Source organism: Salvelinus alpinus, chromosome 24 (assembly GCF_045679555.1).
Source record: "Salvelinus alpinus chromosome 24, SLU_Salpinus.1, whole genome shotgun sequence".
NCBI lineage: Eukaryota > Metazoa > Chordata > Actinopteri > Salmoniformes > Salmonidae > Salvelinus > Salvelinus alpinus.
In genome coordinates, this window is record NC_092109.1 from 48,248,892 (window position 1) to 48,269,000 (window position 20,109).

General features: G+C 46.0%; 2 protein-coding genes across 3 annotated transcripts in view; one reads left to right on the forward strand and one right to left on the reverse strand.

The window, feature by feature from the left end:
- Positions 1-793: 793 nt before the first annotated feature.
- ufc1 (ubiquitin-fold modifier conjugating enzyme 1) lies at positions 794-14,451 on the reverse strand. The gene is made up of 6 exons (XM_071362940.1): positions 14,220-14,451; positions 12,287-12,354; positions 10,460-10,523; positions 5,096-5,172; positions 4,932-5,022; positions 794-1,221 (listed from the first exon to the last, which is right to left on the reverse strand). Exons 1-6 carry the CDS (start codon positions 14,340-14,342, stop codon positions 1,141-1,143), a joined length of 504 nt encoding a protein of 167 aa, XP_071219041.1. The 5' UTR covers positions 14,343-14,451; the 3' UTR covers positions 794-1,140.
- A 727-nt stretch (positions 14,452-15,178) lies between these two features.
- LOC139551661 (mitochondrial import receptor subunit TOM40B) overlaps positions 15,179-20,109 on the forward strand; it is a 36,640-nt gene continuing 31,709 nt past the window's right edge. Inside the window, exons 1-2 of one of the 2 annotated variants that reach the window (XM_071362938.1) lie at positions 15,179-15,413; positions 16,915-17,108. In XM_071362938.1, the coding sequence (XP_071219039.1) occupies positions 15,259-15,413; positions 16,915-17,108 (349 nt within the window). In that variant the 5' untranslated portion in view covers positions 15,179-15,258. The remainder of the gene's footprint in view (positions 15,414-16,914; positions 17,109-20,109) is intronic. The other variant, XM_071362937.1, reaches the window with a different exon arrangement.

The window sequence follows — 20,109 nt, forward strand, 5'->3', positions numbered from 1 at the left end:
TGTGCTAGTAATGGCTGTTTAACAGTCCGATGGCCTTGAGATAGAAGCTGTCTCTCGGTCCCAGCTTTGATGCACCTGTACTGACCTCGCCTTCTGAATGACAGCGGGGTGAACAGGCAGTGGTTTGGGTGATTGATGTCCTTGATTTTCTTTGCCTTCGGGTGCTGTAGGTGTCCTGGAGGGCAGGTAGTTTGCCCCCGGTAATGCGTTGGATAGACCGCACCACCCTCTGGAGAGCCTTCGGTTGCGGGCAGTGCAGTTGCCGTACCAGGCGGTGATACAGCAGGATGCTTTCAATTGTGCATCTGTAAATGTTTGTGAGGGTTTTAGGTGACAAGCCCAATTTCTTTAGTCTCCTGAGGTTGAAGAGGTTCTGTTGCGGCTTCTTCACCACACTGTCTGTGTGGGTGGTCCGTTTCAGTTTGTCAGTGATGTGTACGCTGAGGAACTTGAAGCTTTCCACCTTCTCGACTGCAGTCCCGTCGATGTAGATAGGGGGGGTACACCCTCTGCTGTTTCCTGAAGTCCATGATCATCTCCTTTGTTTTGTTGACATTGAGTGATTGGTTTTCCAGGCACCACACTACCAGAGACCTCACCTCCTCTCTGTAGGCTGTCTTGTCATCGTTGGTAATCAAGCCTACCACTGTCTGCGGAATTGATGATTGAGTTGGAGGCGTGCATGGCCACGCAGTCATGGGTTAACAGGGAGTACAGGAGGGAGCTGAGCACACATCAAAACACACAGATAAAACACACGACAAGTATCAAATCAGAACAGATAAAACACACGACAGGTATCAGACATGTTTTATTAGATGACACAGGAGCAACATTCTGTCAACTCAAACACTGAAGTTTAAAACACCCGTTTTCTAGTGGAATGTAGGCTGCGATTCAACATGGTGTTATTGCGCAACTGACATTTAAAAGGTCATTTCTGATTGAGCCGACATCTGCAGAGTTTAACTTGAATGTGAACGCAGGAACATTGCCTTTTAAAGCAACAGAAGAGTGAGTGGTCACATGTCGGTAGCCACATCATTAGTCTGTTTTCTGGTTCTCAGAACAAACAGCAGCAGCGCCTTCACTGGGACCACACCAGTAAACATGTTCACAAAGAGGGAAGGGGGGGGGGTCTCAGCTTCCCTGCTGCTCTCTGTGTGTGATCAGTCCTTTAGAGATCAGGTCTGGAATCTCCACCGCCAACCACGGACCCAACTACACACACACACAGAGACACACAGAGACAGAGGAGACAGAGAGGCAGAGAGAGAGAGGTCGTCAGTTAGGTTGTTAGTTACTGGACATAAGAGATGTGAAAAGTTGAGTCTGTGTGTCTGTGTTATAGTTCTGTGTGTCTCTGTGTTATAGTTCTGTGTGTCTCTGTGTTACTAGACTGTACTCCTAACTGTACTATTCACAGAGCTGTGAGGAAGTAACTACACCCCCTAAAAAGTTATTTTTATTATTTTTATCTGTTGTTTTATATGTAATGTAAGCGCCTTAATGTGTTTGGACCCCAGGTAGAGTAGCTGCAGCCTTAGCAGGAACTAAATGGGGAACCGTAATAAATACATACCCTGGTTCGATCCTGGGCTGTATCACAACCGGCCCTGATGGGGAGTCCCATAGGGTGGTGCACAATTGGCCCAGCGTCGTCCGGTTTAAGGGAGGGTTTGGCCGGAGTAGGCAGTCATTGTAAATAAGAATTTGTTCTTAACTTCTCTAGGATAGGGGGCAGCATTTCACTTTGGATGAAAAGCGTGCCCAGAGTGAATTGCCTCCTACTCTGTCCCAGATGCTAATATATGCATATTATTATTACTATTGGATATAAACCACTCTGAAGTTTCTAAAACTGTTCGAATGATGTCTGTGAGTATAACAGAACTCATATGGCAGGCAAAAACCTGAGAGAAAATCCAAAGAGGAAGTGAGAATTCTGAGGCTGGTCGATTTAACTCATCGCCTATTGAAATCCCAGTGGGATATGGATCTGTTTGCACTTCCTACGCCTTCCACTAGATGTCAACAGTCTGTAGAACATTGAATGAAGCTTCTACTGTGATGTGGGCCGGGTGGGAGCTGTTTTAGTCAGTGGTCTGGCAGAGTGTCAGTTCCTGGTCATGCGCATTCCACATGATATAGACTTGCGTTCCATTACTTCTATAGACACAAAGGAATTCTCCGGTTGGAACGTTATTGAATACTTATGATAACAACATCCTAAAGATTGATTCTCTACTTAGTTTGACAAGTTTATTCGACCTGTAATATAACTTTTTCTAGTTTTCGTCCGACGTTCGCCTGGATCTGCGCGAGCGTTTGGACATGTGCACTAAACATGCTAGCAAAAGTAGCTACTTAGACATAAATAACGGACATTATCGAAAAAAACTATTTGTGGAACTAGGATTCCTGGGAGTGCATTCTGATGACGATCAAAGGTAAGGGAATATTTATGATGTAATTTCGTATTTCTGTTGACTCCAACATGGCGGAGAAATGTTGTTTTTATCTGAGCGCCGTCTCAGATTATTTCATGGTGTGCTTTTTCCGTAAAGTTGTTTTGAAATCTGACACAGCGGTTGCATTAAGAACAAATGTATCTTTAATTCTATGTAAAACATGTATCTTTCATCAAAGTTTATGATGAGTATTTCTGTTATTTGATGTGGCTCTCTGCAATTTCTCTGGATATTTTGGAGGCATTTCTGAACATAGAGCCAATGTAAACTGAGATTTGTGGATATAAATATGCACATTATCGAACAAAACATACATGTATTGTGTAACATGAAGTCCTATGAGTGTCATCTGATGAAGATCATCAAAGGTTAGTGATTAATTTTATCTCCACTTCTGCTTTTTGTTACTCCTCTCTTTGGCTGGAAAAAATGGCTGTTTTTCTGTGGCTATGTACTGACCTAACAATCGTTTGGTGTGCTTTCCCCGTAAATCCTTTTTGAAATCAGACATGTTGGCTGGATTCACAACAAGTGTAGCTTTAATTTGGTGTCTTTCATGTGTGATTTCATGAAAGTTAGATTTTTATAGTAATATATTTGAATTTTGCGCTCTGCATTTTTACTGGCTTTTGGCCAAGTGGGACGTTAGCGTCCCACATATCCCAGAGAAGTTAACTGACGTGCCTAGTTACATTAAGGTTAAAATTAGGTTAAAAAATACAAAATTACAAATTAGAATCAGGTGCAAATGATTAGAAATAACATGGAGGATCCATCCAGCCTTCCATGAAGGTCAGAAACTTGGTCTGGTTTGGTAGGGTCCAGCCTTCCATGAAGATCAGAAACTTGGTCTGGTTTGGTAGGGTCCAGCCTTCCATGAAGATCAGAAACTTGGTCTGGTTTGGTAGGGTCCAGCCTTCCATGAAGATCAGAAACTTGGTCTGGTTTGGTAGGGTCCAGCCTTCCATGAAGATCAGAAACTTGGTATGGTTTGGTAGGGTCCAGCCTTCCATGAAGATCAGAAACCTGGTCTGGTCTTAAACATACGGGTGTGTGGTAACACGTTATGCCAAGACCAAAAGAGCTCTCCGAGGCCCTCAGAATAAACATTGATGAGGCCAATGAGCCTGGGAGGAGTTACAAGCAATTTGAAGTCAATCATTCCAGTATCTGATGGATAATTTATAGATGCTCAAAGAAGGCTGTAAGAACCCCAGGGTAACATGGAGGGATTTACAGGCATCTCTTGCCACAATCACTGTTGAACTGCATGAGTCAACTATCAGAAAGAGACTTGGTCTACATGAGGTCAGGAAGGAAGAAGCTTCAGCTCTCAAAAACAGAATAGAAATGCACAACTGTAGTTGGCCAGACAACACCTGGGGGAAGAACAATGTGCTCTGGACAGATGAGTCAAAGGTGACGACTGTAGTTGGCCAGACAACACCTGGGGGAAGAACAATGTGCTCTGGACAGATGAGTCAAAGGTGACGACTGTAGTTGGCCAGACAACACCTGGGGGAAGAACAATGTGCTCTGGACAGATGAGTCAAAGGTGACGACTGTAGTTGGCCAGACAACACCTGGGGGAAGAACAATGTGCTCTGGACAGATGAGTCAAAGGTGGAGTTGTTTGGCCAGAAGTCATGTTTGCTGAAAACAAAACACTGCCTTTGAACAGAAGAACCTCACACCAACCATAGAGCGTGCTGCCTCAGGGCCTGGCCAGCTTGCCATCATTGAGTCAACCATCAATCCACATTGTACCAGAGAATACAGGAGGAGAATGTGAGGACATCTGTCAAAAAGCTGAACCCAAAATGGATCTTGCAACAGGACAATGGTCCAAAACACAGGAGCAAATCCACAACAGAATGGCTCAAACATAAAGAAATGGAGGGTTATGGAATGGCCGAGTCAAAGCCCAAGTTACAAGAAACGTCTACAGGAAGTTATTTCAGCCTAAGGGGGAAACACCAGCTATTGTTACTAGGGGTGTATTATTTCCGCCCACAAGGACATTTCATTTTTGTTGATTTTTGTGGAATAAATGATTGCAAAGTGTAGCTTTTCAGTGTCATTTGTTAAATTAGGTTACCTTTATCTGTCAATAGTATTGAAATCCAATATCCATATGTCCAAAAATAACTTTTAGGGGGTGTACTTACTTCCTCACAGCTCTATGAATAGTACAGTTAGGAGTACAGTCTAGTAACACAGAACTATAACACAGACACACACAGAACTACAACACAGAACTATAGCACACAGAGACACACACACACAGAACTATAGCACACAGAGACACACACAGACTCAACTTTTCAGGGGGTGTAGTTATTTCCGCACAGCTCTATGAATAGTACAGTTAGTAGTACAGCCAAGTCTAGTGTAACAGAACTAACACACGCACCAGACACAAAGACACACATCAGACAAACATACACACAGAGCACGTACCCCCAGGGCCATCAGGTGAGCCAATCCAAACTTCGGTACGTTTCGCGCCCACAGGGGTTTGAAGTGGTCCGTCAGACAAATCTTCCCCCCCCTGCAACAAGACAGGAACCATGTCACCTTGCACCACTCTTCATCACAATGTGCCGTCTGTGTGTGTTTCTTACCTGTACATTTTGGCCGTTTTCCCGTCCAGCTCTGGGATGGCGACCTCGGGGGCAGTGGACGGGTACGTTACAGGAATCTGATCAGTCAGGAGAGACAGCGTCAGGGCTACGGGCTGGTGAGCGTCAGGGCTACGGGCTGGTGAGCGTCAGGGCTACGGGCTGGTGAGCGTCAGGGCTACGGGCTGGTGAGCGTCAGGGCTACGGGCTGGTGAGCGTCAGGGCTACGGGCTGGTGAGCGACAGGGCTACGGGCTGGTGAGCGACAGGGCTACGGGCTGGTGAGCGTCAGGGCTACGGGCTGGTGAGCGTCAGGGCTACGGGCTGGTGAGCGTCAGGGCTACGGGCTGGTGAGCGTCAGGGCTACGGGCTGGTGAGCGTCAGGGCTACGGGCTGGTGAGCGTCAGGGCTACGGGCTGGTGAGCGTCAGGGCTACGGGCTGGTGAGCGTCAGGGCTACGGGCTGGTGAGCGTCAGGGCTGCGGGCTGGTGAGCGTCAGGGCTGCGGGCTGGTGTGAGTCAGGGCTGCGGGCTGGTGAGCGTCAGGGCTACGGGCTGGTGTGCGTCAGGGCTACGGGCTGGTGTGCGTCAGGGCTACGGGCTGGTGAGCGTCAGGGCTACGGGCTGGTGAGCGTCAGGGCTACGGGCTGGTGAGCGTCAGGGCTACGGGCTGGTGAGCGTCAGGGCTACGGGCTGGTGAGCGTCAGGGCTACGGGCTGGTGAGCGTCAGGGCTACGGGCTGGTGAGCGTCAGGGCTACGGGCTGGTGAGCGTCAGGGCTACGGGCTGGTGAGCGTCAGGGCTACGGGCTGGTGAGCGTCAGGGCTACGGGCTGGTGAGCGTCAGGGCTACGGGCTGGTGAGCGTCAGGGCTACGGGCTGGTGAGCGTCAGGGCTACGGCCTGGTGAGCGTCAGGGCTACGGGCTGGTGAGCGTCAGGGCTACGGGCTGGTGAGCGTCAGGGCTACGGGCTGGTGAGCGTCAGGGCTACGGGCTGGTGAGCGTCAGGGCTACGGGCTGGTGAGCGTCAGGGCTACGGGCTGGTGAGCGTCAGGGCTACGGGCTGGTGAGAGTCAGGGCTACGGGCTGGTGAGAGTCAGGGCTACGGGCTGGTGTGAGTCAGGGCTACGGGCTGGTGAGCGTCAGGGCTACAGGCTGGTGAGAGTCAGGGCTACAGGCTGGTGAGAGTCAGGGCTACGGGCTGGTGTGAGTCAGGGCTACGGGCTGGTGAGCGTCAGGGCTACAGGCTGGTGAGAGTCAGGGCTATTCATACAACCAGTAGGCCCAGGCTACATAATGAGTCTGATGCAACACATCAGAACGTTTAGCTTAAAATGGTGGTAAACTTATTTCTTCACATTATAAGCACAGCAATGCACACAAGGCAGCAGGGCTATAACAAGGCAGCAGGGCTATAACAAGGCAGCAGGGCTATAACAAGGCAGCAGGGCTATATCAAGGCAGCAGGGCTATATCAAGGCAGCAGGGCTATAACAAGGCAGCAGGGCTATAACAAGGCAGCAGGGCTATAACAAGGCAGCAGGGCTATATCAAGGCAGCAGGGCTGTAACATGGCAGCAGGGCTGTAACAAGGCAGCAGGGCTGTAACAAGGCAGCAGGGCTGTAACAAGGCAACAGGGATGTAACAAGGCAACAGGGCTGTAACAAGGCAGCAGGGCTGTAACAAGGCAGCAGGGCTGTAACAAGGCAGCAGGGCTGTAACAAGGCAGCAGGGCTGTAACAAGGCAGCAGGGCTATATCAAGGCAGCAGGGCTATATCAAGGCAGCAGGGCTGTAACATGGCAGCAGGGCTGTAACATGGCAGCAGGGATGTAACAAGGCAGCAGGGCTATAACAAGGCAGCAGGGCTGTAACAAGGCAGCAGGGCTATATCAAGGCAGCAGGGCTGTATCAAGGCAGCAGGGCTGTAACAAGGCAGCAGGGCTGTAACAAGGCAGCAGGGCTGTAACAAGGCAGCAGGGCTGTAACAAGGCAGCAGGGCTGTATCATGGCAGCAGGGCTGTATCATGGCAGCAGGGCTGTAACATGGCAGCAGGGCTGTAACATGGCAGCAGGGCTGTAACATGGCAGCAGGGCTGTAACAAGGCAGCAGGGCTATAACAAGGCAGCAGGGCTGTATCATGGCAGCAGGGCTGTAACATGGCAGCAGGGCTGTAACATGGCAGCAGGGCTATAACAAGGCAGCAGGGCTATAACAAGGCAGCAGGGCTATAACAAGGCCGCAGGGCTATAACAAGGCCGCAGTGCTATAACAAGGCCGCAGGGCTATAACAAGGCCGCAGGGCTATATCAAGGCCGCAGGGCTATATCAAGGCCGCAGGGCTGTATCAAGGCAGCAGGGCTGTATCAAGGCAGCAGGGCTGTATCAAGGCAGCAGGGCTGTAACAAGGCAGCAGGGCTGTAACAAGGCAGCAGGGCTGTAACAAGGCAGCAGGGCTGTAACAAGGCAGCAGGGCTATAACAAGGCAGCAGGGCTGTATCATGGCAGCAGGGCTGTAACAAGGCAGCAGGGCTGTAACAAGGCAGCAGGGCTGTAACAAGGCAGCAGGGCTGTAACAAGGCAGCAGGGCTGTAACAAGGCAGCAGGGCTGTAACAAGGCAGCAGGGCTATATCAAGGCAGCAGGGCTATAACAAGGCAGCAGGGCTATAACAAGGCAGCAGGGCTGTAACATGGCAGCAGGGCTGTAACATGGCAGCAGGGATGTAACAAGGCAGCAGGGCTGTAACAAGGCAGCAGGGCTATATCAAGGCAGCAGGCATTATATCAAGGCAGCAGGCATTATATCAAGGCAGCAGGACTGTATCAAGGCAGCAGGGCTGTAACAAGGCAGCAGGGCTGTAACAAGGCAGCAGGGCTGTAACAAGGCAGCAGGGCTGTAACAAGGCAGCAGGGCTGTAACAAGGCAGCAGGGCTGTATCAAGGCAGCAGGGCTATATCAAGGCAGCAGGGCTGTATCAAGGCAGCAGGGCTGTAACCTGGCAGCAGGGCTGTAACATGGCAGCAGGGCTGTAACAAGGCAGCAGGGCTGTAACAAGGCAGCAGGGCTGTAACAAGGCAGCAGGGCTGTAACAAGGCAGCAGGGCTGTAACAAGGCAGCAGGGCTGTATCAAGGCAGCAGGGCTATATCAAGGCAGCAGGGCTGTATCAAGGCAGCAGGGCTGTAACCTGGCAGCAGGGCTGTAACATGGCAGCAGGGCTGTAACAAGGCAGCAGGGCTGTAACAAGGCAGCAGGGCTGTAACAAGGCAGCAGGGCTATAACAAGGCAGCAGGGCTGTATCATGGCAGCAGGGCTGTAACATGGCAGCAGGGCTGTAACATGGCAGCAGGGCTGTAACATGGCAGCAGGGCTGTAACATGGCAGCAGGGCTGTAACATGGCAGCATGGCTATAACAAGGCAGCAGGGCTATAACAAGGCAGCAGGGCTATAACAAAGCCGCAGGGCTATAACAAGGCCGCAGTGCTATAACAAGGCCGCAGGGCTATAACAAGGCCGCAGGGCTGTATCAAGGCCGCAGGGCTGTATCAAGGCCGCAGGGCTGTATCAAGGCCGCAGGGCTGTATCAAGGCAGCAGGGCTGTAACAAGGCAGCAGGGCTGTAACAAGGCAGCAGGGCTGTAACAAGGCAGCAGGGCTGTAACAAGGCAGCAGGGCTGTAACAAGGCAGCAGGGCTGTAACAAGGCAGCAGGGCTGTATCATGGCAGCAGGGCTGTAACAAGGCAGCAGGGCTATAACAAGGCAGCAGGGCTGTAACAAGGCAGCAGGGCTGTAACAAGGCAGCAGGGCTGTAACAAGGCAGCAGGGCTGTAACAAGGCAGCAGGGCTGTAACAAGGCAGCAGGGCTGTAACAAGGCAGCAGGGCTATAACAAGGCAGCAGGGCTATAACAAGGCAGCAGGGCTATAACAAGGCAGCAGGGCTGTAACAAGGCAGCAGGGCTGTAACAAGGCAGCAGGGCTATAACAAGGCAGCAGGGCTGTAACAAGGCAGCAGGGCTGTAACAAGGCAGCAGGGCTATAACAAGGCAGCAGGGCTATAACAAGGCAGCAGGGCTATAACAAGGCAGCAGGGCTGTAACAAGGCAGCAGGGTTGTAACAAGGCAGCAGGGCTATAACAAGGCAGCAGGGCTATAACAAGGCAGCAGGGCTATAACAAGGCAGCAGGGCTGTAACAAGGCAGCAGGGCTGTAACAAGGCAGCAGGGCTGTAACAAGGCAGCAGGGCTGTAACAAGGCAGCAGGGCTGTAACAAGGCAGCAGGGCTATAACAAGGCAGCAGGGCTGTAACAAGGCAGCAGGGCTGTAACAAGGCAGCAGGCTACATGCAAATGTTCGTTCCATAATGAAATTAGCGGGAAAACACGGTTGTCAAAAGAGCAGTACGCACGCGAGCGGTTTCATGAGACAGATGAAATGATCCGTTAGAAATGTAGACAGAGGAGATAAACTAGCGTGGGTTGGTATTATGACTAGAATTGTCCCTTTGGCTTCTGAACAATGAAAGAAAGTTGATAACCAATAGAACATGAAGGAAAATAGTTGCTGGTTTCAATGGTATACAGAAGTCTTGTTAAATAATACTGGTTTCAATGGTATACAGAAGTCTTGTTAAATAATACTGGTTTCAATGGTATATAGAAGTCTTTATTAAATAATACTGGTTTTAATGGTATATAGAAGTCTTGTTAAATAATACTGGTTTCAATGGTATATAGAAGTCTTTATTAAATAATACTGGTTTTAATGGTATATAGAAGTCTTGTTAAATAATACTGGTTTCAATGGTATATAGAAGTCTTATTAAATAATACTGGTTTCAATGGTATATAGAAGTCTTATTAAATAATAATGGTTTCAATGGTATATAGAAGTCTTATTAAATAATACTGGTTTCAATGGTATATAGAAGTCTATATTAAATAATACTGGTTTCAATGGTATATAGAAGTCTTTATTAAATAATTGCCTGCCTGTTTGGTTGGATGGATTTTGGCTAGGCTACTTTGAAGCAAGGTAAGACATGCCTCATAATATGTAGTAAAACATTCAGGTTTCAAACATTTTAGTATTTGTTTTTTAAATGCATACTGCCTCCTGCTCATTGCAATGTGGTGTGTGACATGCTGATGACGCCTGGCTAGCTGCACTTGAATTGCTGTTTTTAAACATGCTTTGCATTTAGAATAGCCTGTTTCACTACAGCAGCTCTCACTACATCCACTGGTACTTAAAAATCAATGAATAGGCAAAAATGCATTATTTAGCAAAGGGATTATTATATATTTTTTTGATTGATCTGCTTTTTATTTATTTTTGCCCAAACTTTGGTGTGTTGCGTGTGTGTACTTACATCAAACTCCATGTCGAACTCATACTTCAGGAGGTCATGAATGTACCAGCACTTCCCAAACCACCTGGCAACAACACAACCCAAAATTGGTCAGTTGACGACAACAACACCACCACCACACAGGATTGGTCAGATGACAACACAGAGGATTTTTAATTTTTTATCCCATTTTCTCCCCAATTTTCGTGGTATCCAATCGCTAGTAATTACTATCTTGTCTCATCGCTACAACTCCCGTACGGGCTCGGGAGAGACGAAGGTCGAAAGCCATGCGTCCTCCGAAGCACAACCCAACCAAGCCGCACTGCTTCTTAACACAGCGCGCCTCCAACCCGGAAGCCAGCCGCACCAATGTGTCGGAGGAAACACTGTGTACCTGGCCCCCTTGGTTAGCGTGCACTGCGCCCGGCCCGCCACAGGAGTCGCTGGAGCGCGATGAGACAAGGATATCCCTACCGGCCAAACCCTCCCTAACCCGGACGACGCTATGCCAATTGTGCATCGCCCCACGGACCTCCCGGTCGCGGCCGGCTGCGACAGAGCCTGGGCGCGAACCCTGAGACTCTGGTCCTAGACCACTGCGCCACCCGGGAGGCCCATGACAACACAGAGGATTAGTCAGATGACAACGACACAGAGGTTTGACTGCAATGACTGACTAAAACTAGACTAAAATTGTCCATAGTTTTAGTCGACTCATAATAACTAAAACTAACAAAGGATTAAATGACTAAATTGTAACTAAGACTAAAAGTGTATGTGTGTGTTAGTGTTGCACGGTATAGCGAAACATAGGTACTTTTACGATACTAGAAAATAAAAAAAAACGGTTCTGGAGTAGAATTTGTTTTACTTTTCGATAATTCGTGTTAAATGGATCTCACGTCGTATACTGATTGAGAGGATCAAGTCTACCAGTGCAGCCGATGTCCCCTAGCGTGAGCACCACCTCTTCCCTAATTCACTTTCTCATTGCTAGAGCTAGCTAGCAAGGAGGAACCCCTGCACTGGGAGTCTGGGCTGAGTTGTTAACTTCTGTGCAGCATGAGAGGAGAGCTAACACACTTGAATAATGCAACACATCAAGTAGAAATGTTGAAACTGTAAAATTACCGTTCGCAAAACAATGTCCATACAGGCTTCATCACTTTACAATGCAAGAAGATACCGGTAGCTTCCAGCTTTGTAGGCTAACTTCCCTTTCTAGTATACAGCTGAAGCTAACATCAATTTACTAACCTAGAACTTTGTTTTTGACCATAACTCCAAACGGAGTCCGTTGGTTCGGTGAAGAAGGAGAGGTGAGGCAGAAACACTACGTGGCCAAAAGTATATGTGGACACCCCTTCAAATTAGTGGATTCTATTTCAGCCACACCCATTGCTGACTGGTGTATAAAATCGAGCACACAGCCATGCAATCTCCATAGACAAACATTGTCTGTGAAATGGCCCGTACTTTAGAGTTCATTGACTATCAACGTGGCACCGTCATAGGATGCCACCTTTCCAAAAAGTCAGTTCCTAAAATGTCTGCCCTGCTAGAGCTGCCCCGGTCAACTGTAAGTGTTGTTATTGTGAAGTGGGAACGTCTAGGAGGATCAAGTATTGTGATGGTATCATTGTGGTATCGAGTATCGTGATGGTATCATTGTGGTATCGAGTATCGTGATGGTATCATTGTGGTATCGAGTATTGTGACGGTATCCTTGTGGTATCGAGTATAGTGATGGTATCGTTGTGGTATCGAGTATTTTGATATTAAACCTGGTAACAAAGAAAAAATGCTGGTATCGTGACAACACCAGTGTGTGTGTGTGTGTCAGACCTGGTTCCCTCCTTGTTGGACTCCAGGCGGAACCAGTCGTTGTCTGCCGTCTTGTTGTTCTCCACATACTGTCAACAACAAACAACATATTGTAAACACCATCCAAACAGCAGAGTTCATATAGTGTGAGAAAAATAACGCCTTCAAGGTAGCCAAATGACTCTGCAGACTAGCTATAGCATTCTGTCTTCAGTAGGCAGGCTAGCTATAGCGTTATGTCTTCAGTAGACTGGCTAGCTATAGCGTTCTGTCTTCAGTAGGCAGGCTAGCTATAGCGTTATGTCTTCAGTAGGCAGGCTAGCTATAGCGTTATGTCTTCAGTAGACTGGCTAGCTATAGCGTTCTGTCTTCAGTAGGCAGGCTAGCTATAGCGTTATGTCTTCAGTAGGCAGGCTAGCTATAACGTTATGTCTTCAGTAGACTGGCTAGCTATAGCGTTATGTCTTCAGTAGACTGGCTAGCTATAGCGTTCTGTCTTCAGTAGACAGGCTAGCTATAGCGTTATGTCTTCAGTAGGCAGGCTAGCTATAGCGTTATGTCTTCAGTAGGCAGGCTAGCTATAGCGTTATGTCTTCAGTAGACTGGCTAGCTATAGCGTTATGTCTTCAGTAGACTGGCTAGCTACAGCGTTATGTCTTCAGTAGACTGGCTAGCTATAGCGTTCTGTCTTCAGTAGAAAGGCTAGCTATAACGTTCTGTCTTCAGTAGACTGGCTAGCTATAGCGTTATGCCTAAAGTAGGCAGGCTAGCTATAGCGTTCTGTCTTCAGTAGACTGACTAGCTATAGCGTTATGTCTTCAGTAGGCAGGCTAGCTATAGCGTTCTGTCTTCAGTAGACTGGCTAGCTATAGCGTTATGTCTTCAGTAGACTGACTAGCTATAGCGTTATGTCTTCAGTAGACTGACTAGCTATAGCGTTATGTCTTCAGTAGGCAGGCTAGCTATAGCGTTATGTCTTCAGTAGACTGGCTAGCTATAGCGTTATGTCTTCAGTAGACTGGCTAGCTATAGCGTTCTGTCTTCAGTAGACAGGCTAGCTATAGCGTTATGTCTTCAGTAGACAGGCTAGCTATAGCGTTATGTCTTCAGTAGGCAGGCTAGCTACAGCGTTATGTCTTCAGTAGGCAGGCTAGCTACAGCGTTATGTCTTCAGTAGGCAGGCTAGCTACAGCGTTATGTCTTCAGTAGACTGGTTAGCTATAGCGTTATGTCTTCAGTAGACAGGCTAGCTATAGCGTTATGTCTTCAGTAGGCAGGCTAGCTATAGCGTTATGTCTTCAGTAGGCAGGCTAGCTATAGCGTTATGTCTTCAGTAGGCAGGCTAGCTATAGCGTTATGTCTTCAGTAGGCAGGCTAGCTATAGCGTTCTGTCTTCAGTAGACTGGCTAGCTATAGCGTTATGTCTTCAGTAGACTGACTAGCTATAGCGTTATGTCTTCAGTAGACTGACTAGCTATAGCGTTATGTCTTCAGTAGGCAGGCTAGCTATAGCGTTATGTCTTCAGTAGACTGGCTAGCTATAGCGTTATGTCTTCAGTAGGCAGGCTAGCTATAGCGTTATGTCTTCAGTAGACTGGCTAGCTATAGCGTTATGTCTTCAGTAGAAAGGCTAGCTATAGCGTTATGTCTTCAGTAGGCAGGCTAGCTATATCGCCTTTTTTGCAATCTAAATTCGATGACATGGTAAAATTTGTTGTTGATTTCAAATTGAAGTCAAACGAGTTAACAACTAAAGTGTAAATCAAAAGTAGACGAACTGAGGTCTGTGCCCAGTGGGTAGTTGGCAGCTAGTTAGTTAGTAGCTGGGTGGATTGCTCAGCTCCAGCGGGTGAACTGTCAGTGAGTGACACGTCTTTAGTTAGCTAGAAGCTCTCCTGTTCGGCTTCGGAGTTCTGTATTACCGGCCCCTGTCTTTTTCCCGTCCGGGTCCTACCTTGATGAGGGCCAGGTACTCCTCTCGGAGCCGCTGCACCCAGAGTTCCTTGTCCCGGGGACCGGAGTTAGTCTTGAGCAGCGGGATCTCCGACACAGCCTTCCGAGTCGCGTCGTCCGCCATCGTGCTCTGGAAGAGAAAAGAACGCTGACGTCACGGATGGAGTGAGAGAGAAAATGGACAGATTTAAAATAACACCGGCCCAGTGCTCAGAAAAATACTATTTGGTGTACAGTAATCCCTCGTTTATCGCGGGGGTTACGTTCCGAAAATGACCCGCGATAAGTGAAATCCGCGAAATAGAAAACTTCTTTTTTTTTTACAATTAGCAACTATTACATGTATACAAATACAGTGACTCACGTGTAGGCCGTTTCACTGCTCTTCAGACTGGGCCGCTGCATCCTGACTGCGCTCTGCAGTGTTCTCTTCTTCTGAAGCCCGCGGTGCAGGTGTGTTTGTTCGGGAGAAGAGCATAGTGATAGGCAGCTGTTGTCGCTCTTTTTTCTTCTTTGCAAAAAGATCCTTGTACACCGACATGCCACCATCGATTACGTTGGAGAACTGTAATGAACGGCTCATCAAAGGGTCCCATTCCTCAGCTACTCGCTTAAGTTCAGTGGCCATTCGCACCATGGTTGCTAAGCGACCAAGCGTTAGTCCTTCCTTCCTTCCTGGCCAACTTAATGTAAATTTGCCAAGCTGTTTTATGTACGTACACATAACTGCACGAGACGACAAAATGATAGCACAATTCGTAGCATGTTTTGATACAAGAAGCGGGAGTGAGTTTTTAGCGAATCAGAATGCAGAGCACAATGCACCAAAAAAAAATAAAAAATGCATTATGAAAATCCGCGAAATAGCGAATCCGCGATAAGTGAACCGCGAAGTGGCGAGGGATCACTGTATACAATAACGAGACCGTCTAAACAACCCCGTTACCACTGTTTAAAACACAAATCTGGGCGTTTCTGAGATGTAAATAAAAACACGTTGTCGGTACCAAACTACTTGGTCCGTGTTTTTAGAGGGAAGTATGTGGCTGCGGACATTCTGGGGAATGAAGTTGCGGTTGCACATCTTTTGGAGGTGGTCCTCGGCACTCAGCATCCCCATCCTCCCCAAAACCTTAATCTGTTTCTGCTCCTTTTGTATCTCTACTCTCCGTTCCTCCGGCTCGTCGCATCGGACGTAAGTAGGACGGCAGATAGAGAGAGATGGTGTGTGTTTATATGATGTAGCCTCGCTATGACAGCCTAGCTACAAGCTACTAACGTTATACTTTGACAGTACTAGTAAGGTCACAGAAACTGCTCGGTGAAGGAGCCTTCAGAGCAGAACCTCTTGTCCAGGGGTATATAAATCTTACCCTAGGAGGTCCGAGCTACTGCTAGTTTTCTGTTCTACGGGGGAATTAATTGCATCCACCTGTTGCCCCACGTCTAAATAAATCCTGAAAACTGGAACTGGCTTTGAGGTTAAGATTTTAATTTAAGGGCTGTAGTCTACTGGATGCCTGCTCTCTACCCTATAATACAACCTATATTATGAATTTAAAGGGCTTTAGTCTACTGGATGCCTGCTCTCTACCCTATAATACAACCTATATTATGAATTTAAGGGCTTTAGTATACTGGATACCTGCTCTCTACCCTATAATACCACCTATATTATGCCATACTGACATTACCTGCTGATGTATGTGGCTATATAATACAATTTCTATAACAAATGCATGAGTTTTGTATAAATGTTTGTTCTAAGTGCATGATGTTTTAACCAGTCAAAATGATCTATTATAAAAGGCTCTACCTGGTCAAATCGACGTCTGCAGTGGCCGTGCAGCATTTACAGTGATACGGCCTCTGCAGATGTCAGGGCATTCATACTCCTTGTGCTTCGAGGAGCAGCGCAGAGCTGTTGAGTAGACCTGTTGTGAAGCAAGTTGTCAAGGAAGTGGGGGAAGAAGAACAAAAAAGTTGTCAAGGAAGTGAGATTGTGTTTATACAGGATCTCCCGCCCCACCTACCTTCAACCAATCATGTCAATTCAGAGCTATACGGAGCCCTCCGCATTGTTACAAAATGTGTTAGCTGCACAGTGATGCGGTACGGAGCTAAATTTGGCCTCTGCGTGCCTCTGGTGGATCCACAATTGCGTCACACCCTCTATACGAAGCCCCCGACCACATTTTCGGGTCAAGCATAAATTGGCTTTAACTGCCCAGTAATAGGCCAGTGTTGATGCCTTGGGGAGGGCAATGATCATTGGCTGTCTGTTTATACAGGTTAGATAAAGACCTGAGGTTGTGTGTGTGTCATGGTGTGTGTTTCTGGTGTGTGTGTTATGTCTGTGTGTGTGTGTGTGTGTGTGTGTGTGTGTGTGTGTGTGTGTGTGTGTGTGTGTGTGTGTGTGTGTGTGTGTGTGTGTGTGTGTTATCGCTGGACGTGTTTAACTATACTTGTGGGGACCAGAAGAATAGTAAATTAACAAAAATTTTACCAACTGGGGACATTTTGTTAGTCCCCACAAGGTCAAATGCTATTTCTAGGGGGTTTAGGGTTAAGGTTAGAATTAGTGTTCGGGTTAGTTTTAGGGTTAGGGTACAGGTTAGGGAAAATAGGATATTGAATTGGAGTGAATTGTGTCCCCACAAGGTTACTTGTACAAGACTGTGTGTGTGTGTGTGTAGGTGTGGAGCCCTCATGGGCAGTGTTCTGGCCTTGGCTGGTGCGGGCCGTCAGAACTGGCCTTTCTCCTCGGACACACCCCATCCCCAGTGGGACACACCCCTTCCTCACTGGGATACGCCCCCTCGCTGGGAGAGGAAGGACGGACGCCTCCCCAACCCCGGGAGCTTCCATGCCCTGCATCACTCGTGCAAGGGTAATATTACTACTACTATACTACTACTACTATTATTACTACTACTATCACCTCTACTATACTATTACTACTATACTGCTACTACTACTGTACTATAACTACTACTACTACTACTACTACTATTATTACCACTACTATACTATTACTATTACCACCACTATACTAGTACTACTACTACTATACTATCACTACTGCTATTATACTATTACTACTACTATTATTACTACTACTATTACATCCACTATACTACTACTACTATGCTGTAACTACTACTATACTACTACTATAACTACTACTACTAATACTACTACTACTACTACTACTACTACTATACTGTAACTACTACTATTATTACTACCACTATTACATCTACTATACTACTACTACTATACTGTAACTACTACTATAACTACTACTACTACTACTACTGCTACTACTACTATACTGTAACTACTACTATTATTACTACTACTATACTATTACTACTATGCTGCTACTACTACTGTACTATAACTACTACTACTACTACTACTACTGCTACTACTATTATTACTACTACTATACTATTACTATTACCACTACTATACTAGTACTACTACTACTATACTATTACTACGTATATAATTGCGCTACTATACTATTGATATTACCACCGCTATATGATTACTACTACCACTATACTAATACTATAATAGTACTGCCACTAATACTACCACTACTACACTGCTACTACCACTATACTATAAATACCACTATTGCTACCACTACTATACTATTAATACTACTATTACTACCACACTACTGATACTACTACTACTGATATACTACTGCTACTACTGCTATACTATTACTATACTACTATTACTGTTAGCAATTTATGTTATTCTTCAATAATAACACAAACTCCAAAGCAAATCAGGGTGAGAAAAATGTGTTTATTTGAGAAGGACAAATCACGATGTTATGCTGGGAGGTAGATGTTCAGATGTTCAGTCTCCCCTGTCCTCAGCGTTTCTCCACAGAAAAAAGGAACAGGATGTCATTTTTAACCCCACACCCTAGCCTGGGGTTAACCAATCAGAAGACCTTACAGTACAACTTGGCCAATGGCCAAATAACAAGTATACTGCCCCTGACTCAATGTACAGAACGTAGTAAACGTAGCACACGTATCTCTGAGGTCAGGAGTGACATCCCACTGATTCTAAACTGCTTTTGAACTGAGATCCAACTCATACTTACATTGACAATTCCCTATTGACCATTAGTACTATATTTAGTTTAGTACTCTCGTCCTCTCATCCTCTCAAACTCTGTGTTGCGTATTTATCTTCAACATATTCTTACACTACTGCTACTACTATTATACTATTGCTAATACTATTAATCCTATTACTACTACTTTTACTATACTACTACTACTGCCACTACTACTATTACTACTACTATACTATTACCACTACTACTGTTACTATACTACTGCCACTACTACTATTACTACTACTATACTATTACCACTACTACTATTACTACTAATATGCTATTACTATACTACCACCACTACTACTACTACTATTACTACTACTATACTATTGTCACTACTACTCCTACTATACTATTACTACTCCTGCCATATTACTACTAATACTACTACTGCCATTACTACTACTACTACTATTACTACTACTATAATATTACCACCACCACTATACTACTATACTATTATTACTAATACTACTACTGCCATTACTACTACTACTACTATTACTACTACTATAATATTACCACCACCACTATACTACTATACTATGACTACTAATACTACTATAATATTACTACTGCTACTATACTAGTATTACTACTATGACTATACTATTGCTACTGCTATTACTATTATCACTACTACTATAATATTACTACTACTACTACCACCACCACTACTATTATTATTATCCCTACCACTATACTATTACTACTGCTATTGTTACTACTACTATAACATTACTACTATTACTATTATTATGGCTACTATGATATTACTACTATTATTACTACTACTACAATATTACTATTATTACTACTACTATATGATTACTATTACTACTACTATATGATTACTACTACTACTATCACCACTACTAAATCAAATCAAATCAAATTTTATTAGTCACATACACATGGTTAGCAGATGTTAATGCGAGTGTAGCGAAATGCTTGTGCTTCTAGTTCCGACAATGCAGTAATAACCAACAGTAATCTAACCTAACAATTCCACACTACTACCTTACACACACACACAAGTGTAAAGGGATAAAGAATATGTACATAAAGATATATGGATGAGTGGTGGTACAGAACGGCATGGCAGATGCAGTAGATGGTATAGAGTACGGTATATACATATGAGATGAGTACTGTAGGGTATGTAAACATAAAGTGGCATAGTTTAAAGTGGCTAGTGGTACATGTATTGCATAAAGATGGCAAGATGCAGTAGATGATATAGAGTACAGTATATATACATATGAGATGGGTAATGTAGGGTATGTAAACATTGTATTAAGTGGCATTGCTTAAAGTGGCTAGTGGTACATTTTTACATAATTTCCATCAATTCCCATTTTTAAAGTGGCTGGAGTTGAGTCAGTATGTTGGCAGCGGCCGCTAAATGTTAGTGGTGGCTGTTTAACAGTCTGATGGCCTTGAGATAGAAGCTGTTTTTCAGTCTCTCGGTCCCTGCTTTGATGCACCTGTACTGACCTCGCCTTCTGGATGATAGCGGGGTGAACAGGCAGTGGCTTGGGTGGTTGTTGTCCTTGATGATCTTTATGGCCTTCCTGTGACATCGGGTGGTGTAGGTGTCCTGGAGGGCAGGTAGTTTGCCCCTGGTGATGCGTTCTGCAGACCTCACTACCCTCTGGAGAGCCTTACGGTTGTGGGCGGAGCAGTTGCCGTACCAGGCGGTGATACAGCCCGACAGGATGCTCTCGATTGTGCATCT

Excerpts from the sequence above, each read along its gene's own strand:
- ufc1 (XM_071362940.1), bottom strand. The coding sequence starts at position 14,342 with ATGGCGGACGACGCGACTCGGAAGGCTGTGTCGGAGATCCCGCTGCTC. Across the intron at positions 12,355-14,219 it reads AGTACCTGGCCCTCATCAAG|TATGTGGAGAACAACAAGAC; the intron begins GTAGGACCCGGA and ends TGTTGTTGACAG. Across the intron at positions 5,173-10,459 it reads AGTTCGACATGGAGTTTGAT|ATTCCTGTAACGTACCCGTC; the intron begins GTAAGTACACAC and ends CTGACTGATCAG.